At 35.3% G+C, this 10349-nt stretch overlaps 2 protein-coding genes and 1 non-coding gene across 3 annotated transcripts; all 3 read right to left on the reverse strand.

Annotated features, from left to right (window-relative positions):
• Positions 1–1002: 1002 nt before the first annotated feature.
• On the reverse strand, positions 1003–1076 carry TRNAI-UAU. The gene has a single exon. It is a non-coding gene; the product is annotated as a tRNA-Ile (tRNA).
• Positions 1077–1999: 923 nt separating this feature from the next.
• LOC116130265 (zinc transporter 6, chloroplastic) lies at positions 2000–3797 on the reverse strand. The gene is made up of 2 exons (XM_031416018.1): positions 2905–3797; positions 2000–2393 (listed from the first exon to the last, which is right to left on the reverse strand). The coding sequence occupies exons 1-2, from the start codon at positions 3628–3630 to the stop codon at positions 2079–2081; spliced, it is 1041 nt and encodes a 346-aa protein (XP_031271878.1). The 5' UTR covers positions 3631–3797; the 3' UTR covers positions 2000–2078.
• A 4038-nt stretch (positions 3798–7835) lies between these two features.
• LOC116130254 (probable N-acetyltransferase HLS1) lies at positions 7836–9910 on the reverse strand. Its single transcript, XM_031415998.1, has 2 exons — positions 9535–9910; positions 7836–9434 (listed from the first exon to the last, which is right to left on the reverse strand). Exons 1-2 carry the CDS (start codon positions 9706–9708, stop codon positions 8451–8453), a joined length of 1158 nt encoding a protein of 385 aa, XP_031271858.1. The 5' UTR covers positions 9709–9910; the 3' UTR covers positions 7836–8450.
• Positions 9911–10349: the final 439 nt, after the last annotated feature.

The raw sequence follows: 10349 nt of genomic DNA on the forward strand, positions 1-10349 counted from the left end.
CATTGGTGGTTGCTCTTGCCCTTGAATTATTTGACACATGAAAATGCTGGTGCTAAATCCATACAATATTATACATAATGAAGAAGGGTGATGAGGATGAGCAGAGAAAATAACATCACCAAAATGAAGAGGAAGCCATCTTTTCTTGATAAAGGGATTTCGTGTTCTTTTGTAGGAAAGTGTTTTGCCTATCTTTTCTACTTATTGCATCCGATTTCTATTTAAATAATTGAATGTTGTTATGCCTAAAAATACAGGGCTGACGCAAGCTTACGTCAGCAAGCATCAATCAGAGTTCATGAAGGCTTTGTATCGTTTAGGAGCTGTCACGTCGTTCGAAGACAAAAAGAATATAACTATCATCAACTTGGCAGATTCAAGTTTTGTCTATAAGTGAATAAGGGCTGCAAACCTGTCTAAGCCCTACGCGATTTAAGGATATCTTCTATGTAATCAGTCAATGGGAAGCAATGTAGAAATTGTACGGTATCTACCCACTTACAGACTTGTAATCATTATCTTGAATCCCTCAACTATAAATAGAAAACTCTCCCTCTCATTTTCAGGATTTTGATAGCAAAAACTATATTCTAATTGTATCTTAACTTGCTATACGTGACTTGATTGTAATCTCTCATATATACAAAAACAGTAGACGTAAGATTCACTTTGAGCATCCAAACCACCTTAAGAATCATCTTCTATTTATTTACTGCATTAATCATTCACGTGTAATTTTTAAGAGCATCTTAGCATTTTACACGTACGAGTTGTTGGTGTCAAAATCAAACGTCAACAAATATAATGACATCCCAAAATCATACTTCATTGCTTCAAATTGATTAAATGTAATGCTTTGATTCATAGTTTACTACAAATCAAATGATTAAACAATAAAGATTATGAAATCAAAATGTCATGCTAGCTAATTCATAGTAGTACCCACAAATCACCAAAAACAAAACTAAAGTTTTCCAAATCAAATGATTAAAAATTAAATCCTGGTCCCGGCGGGGCTCGAACCCGCGACCTTCGGCTCATAAGACCAACGCTCTAACCAACTGAGCTACGGGACCTTGATGTTTGCTCACAACTCATTCAATATATTTAAATACTGTGAATATATAAAACTGTAACACTATTGTGGGTTTTTTGTATATGTTAGTGAAACTAATTGCAATCACAGTCTTCTACTAAAGCAAACTAAAAACCATAAAAGTAATGCTACAGTTATCGAAGGATACGCATCGAATTCGTACATCGAATGACGTGATACAATCTTGACCGTTTATTCATTATCAGTTAATATTAATCAACGGTCAAGATTTTGTCACGTCATTCGGTGTACAGATTCAATGTATATTTTTGGTGACTCTATCATTTTCCAAATCATAAATAATCAAAATAAAGTAAACACACTAACACTTAATTAATGCTAAGTGAGCATTAATCCTTTCTTTTCATTGTATTATGATGCACTAGTTTATGTTTAGGTGCACATTTACTTATCAATTTGTTCATGCCAAAGATGTTAATTAAATAATCAGAGAAAAAATCGTTAAATAAAAAACCTATTCCCTAATTATATTATTGAAACATCCCACATCATTTGGAAATGAAGGACCTCAGCTGGTTAAATACCAAGAGAATCTTCTAAATGTCAAGACGCATTTTGGGTTTAAGCAAAACCGTGAAAGGTTTTCAGAGTTGGGCCACCTCACCTAGGTGTCTTAATAGACAATATCTTGACAGTATTAGGTCGGTTGTGGACTGGGGTGTTACAATTATGATGAACAGGTATCAGTTTGATCACTAGATAGTGCCTTATTGATGATCAATTCCAGGAAATTAAAGATTCCTTGAGTCTTGCTTCAAATCACCATTAATTTCATCACAACATTAGGTCTGTGCATGTGGCTCATATTGGAGATAAACTACACATATATGTGGGCACAAATGAAGAAAATGGCTACAATATGGCCACCAATGATACAGTTCATTCTGATGCAAACTGTAAGCCATAAATATTTTTTCCTTCTTTACATGATTATTGTTTTATTAGAATTAAAACAGAAGTTTTAAGCCCAAAGGGCGAGGATGGACATTGAAGTGGAGCCAAGAATTAAAGCAATGAAGGATGCCTTCTTCAACCATGCCTGAGAACTCATCAACTTGTTGTGGAAAAAATCTAAAGCAATGAGATCCACCAGACCCATATATATAAGTATTCCAGAAGATAAAGATCCCAGAAGGCCTTCCATTATCAATGCATGAGGACTGCTATCATCGTAACCTGTCACTGAGAATACTATCATTCCTAAAACTATCCCCATTGGCGTTGTCACTGAGAACATGAAGCACATGTATGCCACTGTTCCAATACTGAATCCTGCCTGCATTCAATAATATTTCTCACCATTAATTCATGATCAGTTAAAACTTGTTAAATGTTCAAGAAATATAGCTACTTTCAGATAATCTTATACCAGAGAGACGTGCAAGTTTCAGACTTTCATTTTTATTTCGTCATGGCATTAGAAGTTTGAAGAAATACGCTAACTAGCTGGAAATCAGATTCTTACACTCTCTGCAACTTTTTCTTTGATGAGACAAGACCATTAATGTCTTTGAAACGATCCTGATGTAATTAAAGAGAAAAAGTCTAAACAATAGTGGATCACTAATTAAAGTCCACTCTGGTTTTCTTTTTTCTAAAATCTAAAGCTGAAAAAGATAGCCACGTAATCAGAATAGTGCTAATTAGACAAAATTCCATGCACTAAGTGGGGCCAATATCTCACTCAATTTAATGGTGCTTTACCGCACCATATCAAAATAAAAGAGAAAAAAGCAGATTATCTGATGATCAATTAATCAGTTGAATAAGATAATTAAGTAGATTACCTGAGCGATGCAGCCACCGAGGCCCATACCCTCAAAAATCTGATGAAACGCAAGTGCAGCAACGAGAGGTCTAATGGTACATTGATTCTGAGACATCCCCATGGTCACACCGATTATCACTGAATGAAATATTATCCCTATCTCCAGAACTTGTGACACTAATTTCTGTTTAAGCTTCGCTAATTCTTCAATTCTATCTCTGATAACAATATTATGTTCACCCAATTCAATTGATCTCCCCAACTCAACTCCTTTCTTCGCCGGAACTACAGTTTCGTCATGTGCCCTGATGAGCGAGTAAATCTCTTTATCAGGACTCATATGGCCGCCGCCGCCGCCGTGGCTATGTTCAACGTGGTCACTTGCAGTTATATCAACGAACAAAGCCAACAGGGCGCCAATTAAAGTAACCAAACCCGAAAAGGGGAAGTCTTTCCATGGATGTTTTGTTGCTACTTGGCAATCAGAGAGAGCTTCATAAGCGTCTGGGAGGACATGGACAAGAGAAGTGGAGAGAATTACACCGGCGGCGAAGCACTTGATTATCAAAATAGCTTTATCGTAACTGGGTTTGCCTTGGAAAAAGCGGGCCAACACAACTGGTAAAGAGATACCTATGACACTCGTGAAGAAGATGATAAAGATTGATATGAACTTGAGATGAGCCGCGGCTTCGCTGTTTCTGCACGCCAGGGTTCGATCAGTATCGCCCATACAACCCGCCATGGCTCTATCTCTGAGAAACTTGTGAGAGAGAGAGAGAGAGAAGGTTTAGAAGGACTTGATGTGGCTTTGTCTCTATGTAGTAATTGACTACCGAAAGAGAGAGACGATGAAGATGTGTGTGTGGATTCCACTATACGCTTCAAGCATGGTGGGGCAATTGGGGTTTAGTGCATGGATCATGCCCATTTATGTGACGACATTTTGAGGACATTTTTTTTTTTTTTTGGTGGTAGTATGAGCATATTTTTTTATACGAGATTTATCAATATATTATTCGGTATCAGAGTTAGGTACAAAGGGCAATAACACCATTTTTATTTTTTTTTTAATAATGTTGATGATTTTTTTTGTTGTATTTAATGAGCCTTGTACTAAATTGGTGTATATATTATAAGGTATCAAATTGTGTATATATTATAAGGTATCAAATTAAATTAGGTACGAAAGCTAAGATTATTACACTTTTACTAATTGGTCCATGTTACATTCAATACTTGTCACGAGTGATCATAACTTAAACAAGGAAAGCAAAAGAAAAACATTAAGTATGGTAACTTTATTTCACAAAATTCAGCTGAAACTGACTAAAGATGATAAAGACTTTATTGGTTTACTTGGTACAATTTTTCTCAATAAAAAATAGAATATTTTTTATATTCTCAAAAGAAAAATAAATCCTCAAAAAGGGTCACTTCTCGGTAAGTTATCGAGAGGTTTTATGTTCTAGTCCCATAAAATGATCACCTACCATCCATCAAAGATTAGTTAAGATACGTGCAAACTGGTGAGACACCTTAAACAAAAATGATGTATTGAAAAAACTAATTAATTTCTTACAATGCTAACTATTTTGGTTTTCTGGGCTTTTAGGTTGTGATTTTGAGGGCCGAAAACCTGAGAAGGAGGCGACAAAACAGGCCCTAGCAGATCAGATGTAAGTTACCCTGGCCCAAATAACTAGTCTTCCTTACATCTCGCAAACAAAATGCGACAGATGGTGAAATTTTTTTATTCAAATGGCCCATCTACAGTATTCAATATTGTCAATCAATCAAAAACTGTATATGAGGTGATCTCTCTGTAATACTCTCAGATTTTTGGCAAATATTAGTTATCATTAATCTGATACATCCACTGTTTTTACATTTGTATAATAGCATTTGTCCTTAAAAGTGAAAGAAGTGTTTTAAGAACTTCTATCTGCAAACTGCAATAATCTGTTTCACTTTCACTACTCAGAATTGTTTTATTTTTAGTTCAAACTTTGACAGATCAGGCTAGAAACCTTATGCAATACTTGTTTGAATGGAATTAGAAGAAATAGCAGCCATATTTTATATCTTGTACCTAGAGTCATAAAAATTCCTTGTCATTTCTGCAGGCCTCAATGTCAAATATGTTCCTCTTTGCTTAATGTTTACAACTTAAAAAAAAACTTCTCAAGGGTCAGTTAAGTTGAATTGTAATTAAGTTCATAGCTTTTAATAAAAGCTCTGGATCAGCATGACCGAGATACCAATGAACTCAGCTGCTAAGATCTCTTGTGACTGTATAATAGGTCTAAGGATTCAGTTTGTTTAAATCTGCAAGCATTAAGGGTGTGGCCATTGGCTTCTTCTATTGAAACCATACTCACACTTAAAAGCGCCATTGCTTAATTAGACTGATACAGCTAACATAAAAAATGCAAACATAATAATAATGTAACCAAAAGTTGCACCTCCTTCATAGAGAACACCACTAGTTGCTGCACATTTCATATTTTAATACCAATATCAAGCCATCTTAATAGAGCTAGACTGTGTCTAACCATTAGAAACAACAGAACAGATCTTGGTTTTGATCAACTCTATCTTCACAATTTCAAGATTACATATAAAGATAGCATTCAACAATTTTAGCAACCATTTAAAACTTCATGTAGATTAGCCTTAGCAACCATTTAAATGTCTGACAAAGAAGAAAAATTACTTGAAAACCAGATTACTTACTAACTAACGAGGGAAAGTTATATAAAACGTATGCAACCAGCTTAAACTTTCAAAATACCTATTTTCATTGTTGAATTGATGTTGAGTCATTGCAGTACAAGTATATGTATAAAAAAAAAAAAAAAAGATAACCAATACATAAACATTTGCATCACACGGCCTTGAATCCAGGTGATCAAAACATATCAACATGATAAAGGTGATGGAGAAGAGTAAGTGAAAACTGTGTCTAAATCCAAAGAATTGTTGTATTGAAATTTTTTCCATTCATTTGCAGACTTTGTTAATTGTTTTCAGAATTTACAGTGTATTTCAATTAGTTTACGACCATTATCATATATTCCTCTCCCAGTCTCTCTATTTCAGTTGGTTAGGATTTTGCTATACGCAGAACTCTTCCTTAAAATGAATATTACAAATCTACATCTTAACTAAACAGGATATGGGGCTATTCAACAATTACCAGAGGGCCCAAAATATGCAGCAAATCGGACAAGATAGGTTGCAGTGTTACATAGAGCGAGGTTTTGAAGCTTTGTCCTGTCTATGAAGTTTAGGTAAGGTTAAACTTGATACAATTCTCTCATTTAATCTCAATTTCTGGCTTGCCTAATCTATTAGAATGAGGCTAATCATCATACGAGATAACTTAATTTACTTAAATCGTAAGGGTACTTATACATCCATCCTACTGAAAATTTTTCTTCATTATATCTATACATATAAGTGTGAGTGTATACAAGACAAGATTGATCCAAATAAATTAAACAGCTATGAAAGGTATTCATCTCGTTTATCAATGAAATTTGTGGTGTAAATGCTACAATTTTATCAATTTGACAATGGAAAAATCCAATGACAATCGTAGGTTTTCTGTCTATTCAAGACAACTACCTCGAATGAATGAAACTATAGTTCTTTTTGTCTTGTAATGGCGAGTCAGTAATGAAGGCCACAAAATCAACAACGTAGATGACCTGTAGCAGGGAGGAATCTCAATTAATTATCAGTCCATTAAGCCATACAAGTTGCTGTATGTATATGTTTTTGTCCAATGCACGTGATTCAGTGACCCATTATCTGCAGCAAATAATGTCCACAGATAACAAATGAAGTTTCAACGTCTGCGCAGGAATAGTTTTAACAGCCCTTAGAAAAATATTATGCAGCAGTATGAAGTTGTCAAAGAAAGCTACCTAAGAAGGAAGCTGCATTAATTATTTTGTGCATGCGAAGTCAGGATAATCAATTTCACATCTGCCTTCTCTTTGATTTTTGCTTGTTGTAAGTGAATAAGATTGGTCATGCATGTGCTGGAAAATCAATGTTGATAGATATCGATCGTATTCGTGGTCCACGACCACGACAAGAGGTTTTTCTTAGACTCTGAAGATCCAACATTATTAGCTAGCTAGATTTTGTCAATATTATCACACCTCGGAATGTTTTTGTATGTTTAAGGTTTTTATATACATAACAATTGAATACATTTGTCTTTCTAAAAGGTTTATTATCTTTTGCAAATAGAGTATGCCCGTTCACGGTACACAAGAGAAAAACTTTTATAAAAGATACATGTACATCCAATCAATCATAAGGTATACAAAATCATACATATTAATATAATATATTTCCCCTATCGATTAAGTCTTCCTATGTGGGTGAAGAATTGCTATGAGAAGGTACATATATAGTAGCAGTCTAAGTGAGTTCAATTAGAAAGTGCAGAGTTGAAAATTTACCATTACTGATGCTTGGATTATATGTGAAAAATATTATTATGAATTTGCATGCAGGTATTGACTTTATCCTCAAACCACTTGTTTAGCAGTCAAGTGATCGATGACATGCAACTGTATTCCACCTTCCACTTACTGAAAAATATTCAACCAAAGGACAAAGAGATGTTCATTAATTTCAAGAAAAAAATAAGGTCCAAATGGGCATGATCTTATCTCTGTTATAATTGGGCTTCAAAGAAGTTTCTCTCTTTCTTCAAAACCAATGAGAATCAATATGAGTTTACTCCTTATCATCATCAGTACTATAACAGTCATAAATATCATCATTTTAATGGTGATTAGTGAGTATTATTAGGCTCTTATTGGCACATATATACATACATATTGGTGTTTAAACGAAAAGAAATCAAGTAATGAATGATGAATATAAAGAGAGAGAATATGTGCCAAACTCTATATTGCTTTATCTAAACATAGTAACGAGTGTGACTAGTGAGTTGAAACACTAACCAACTTTGTTTTATCCGCATGAACAAGAACAAATTAAAGTAGCTAGATGAGGTGATGAAAAATGGAGCGAGGTCGGCGAGGTTGACATCTTCCCAACTAGACAAAGCTTTAAAATAACAATGAAACAAATGCGCCGAAATATTAATGTACTAATGTCTTACTAAAAACATGCATGAAAAAAATTGGCTGATCAAATTCGAAGGTGTGTAGAGAGACCCACTTTGTATACATTGATAGATTTCATTTCAGTTGAGTAAAAATCTCAATGTTTTACATTAGCAAGTTAGGTAGTGATCACAATTGATGAGAGCGTCCAGTGAATTTTGTTACCAGTGGAGAAAGAACAAAAATGGACCACTAGACCTGTTTGATTAGTCTGAATCGTGAGGCACAAAATTGAATAGAGAACAAGGAAATGGAGGGTGGCTCCTAATTAAGGAAATCTTTGGAGATTTTATGTCTTCGATGTGAAAGGAACAAGAGAAAAGCCCCCACCAGGAGAGATACATGGACTTATCAATCAATACATGAGGTGGGGTTTGGATCAAGCAGGCAAAAGAGTCGGGAAATTTATTGTTCATACCTCTCTTGGGTCTACAAAAAGAGCTATTGTTGGTGGGAGTTTTGTCAATTCGTGAAGGGTGTTCTTCTTTTCATTTTTCAAGGCCTTTATGCACCACAAATCTTCTGGACATGAGAGTAATTTCCAATGCGGGATGTGAACTCTCAGGCTGTCGTTACCTCCAACTTCTGTTACAATAACCTTACAATCCTTAGACTTTGTGGCCATGTTGTGCACAAATTGGCACAAGCTTCGAACCAGCTTCCCTGATAATGGTCCTTCATGGTGCACTCCATACATAAAATAGAACCCAAACGGGTGGTAAAAATCTGGTATTGCTGGCAATTTAAAGCATGGAAAAAATTTATCAATCAATTTTGAGCTCTTTGTGTATATTAAACATGATAAGGGTGCCTTCCCCAACCTTAGCTTGAAAAGTTCTCCACTATTCCACACACTAAGCATTGCCCAACTATTTGGAACTTGCCCATTCGACCCAAATTCTCCCCTTGATTCACCTCTAGGATACGCCACCCATGTCCCCAAACTTAGTTTATTTCTTAATATATTGCCTATGTCATATGGGAAGAATTCTGTTGAAGCCATGAATTTTTTGTAGAGATTCTCAGCTTCTTCAATCTTCAGCTTTGCTATTTCAATATTTGATGATATATGGAAGACGCGATTGTTAACTGGATGTACGAGAATAGCTGGAGTTCTGAACTTGACATAACCGAGCTTTTTGGTGAAGAGTTTAACGGAAGCTTCGTTGTCTTTCTCAGTAGCCATGTACGCATAATCAACATCATATGCAACGAACCATTCTTCTAATTTTCGAACGAGGCTCAACCCAATTCCCTTTCGTCGATGAACTGGTGCAACCCTTAAACCCAAGACGTAGCCCACCTTGGCAAGATTATCAGGAGGTTTATGGAGCCCAGTTACACGCTTTATAGAGCCTTGAATTACTCCAACTAACTCATCGTCCAACTCGGCTACCTAACATGTATTAAATCAAAAACCATAAGGAGATGAAGATGGAATTAAGAGAGACGATGACGATGAAAAATAAGAAATAAAATTGAAGTAGTAGGGTTACCAGCATCTTGTATATCGGACTATTTCTGATTCTGCAAATGGGGTCACCCAAAGTGTCTGTAAAGAGAAAAACTCTTTCAGTTGGGCCTACCTCACACCTTCTCTCGAGATCTTCCACCCCTGCTCGATCGATTTGACCATCATAGCTTCGTATTGTGAGCTCTCCATATCCCATTCTATTAATTCATCTATAAACTTAAACCATAACCATGATGAAGCACAACAACATCATCATCAACAACAAGGGTTCTCATATATAAATGAAAACAGAGAGAAAGGAGAAGACGTACTACGCTAAGTGAAAGCCATAGTTAGCAGGTGAAAAGAAAGAAGGGTTTGGGTTGAAATTGTTATTGATCACCATTTATATGCAGAGCCGGGAGTGGGAAAAATGTGGAATGTTCTCTGTCATCAACATCAACCTGCACTTCAATAATAATATAATTATACAAAAGGTAATTAATAATAAGATGTGTCTTTTGTCCCTGGCTTTTCCTCTTCTTAATTAACTTTAATTAAATCTATCCACGTTAGGATAACCTCAGCCTCACGCCACAATGCACGCCTAAGATTATCAAGACTTGGCCTTTCTTGATTCGTTAATTACCCACATAATCACCCACTAATCTTAATCAAATTACTTGTACTTTCTTCAACTTTCATACATACTGTACAGTCGGCAAACACAATATCTTACATTCTGATGAACAAAAACTTCATTAATTAACGAATTGATTAAGCTTAAGTATATCAACCAATTAAAGGATGGTGGAGGTTGAAGATGCTGTTCACCTGGATTTCTTCAGCTACGTGTAT

The sequence above is a fragment of the Pistacia vera genome, unplaced genomic scaffold, assembly GCF_008641045.1.
Source record: "Pistacia vera cultivar Batoury unplaced genomic scaffold, PisVer_v2 Contig218, whole genome shotgun sequence".
NCBI lineage: Eukaryota > Viridiplantae > Streptophyta > Magnoliopsida > Sapindales > Anacardiaceae > Pistacia > Pistacia vera.

Bases quoted from the DNA above. Each gene is read 5' to 3' on its own strand.
- LOC116130265 (XM_031416018.1), bottom strand. From the start codon at position 3,630: ATGGCGGGTTGTATGGGCGATACTGATCGAACCCTGGCGTGCAGAAAC. The intron at 2,394-2,904 runs GTAATCTACTTA...TATTGAATGCAG, and splicing joins TCGGTGGCTGCATCGCTCAG to GCAGGATTCAGTATTGGAAC.
- LOC116130254 (XM_031415998.1), bottom strand. From the start codon at position 9,708: ATGGGATATGGAGAGCTCACAATACGAAGCTATGATGGTCAAATCGAT. The intron at 9,435-9,534 runs GTAACCCTACTA...AATACATGTTAG, and splicing joins GTCCGATATACAAGATGCTG to GTAGCCGAGTTGGACGATGA.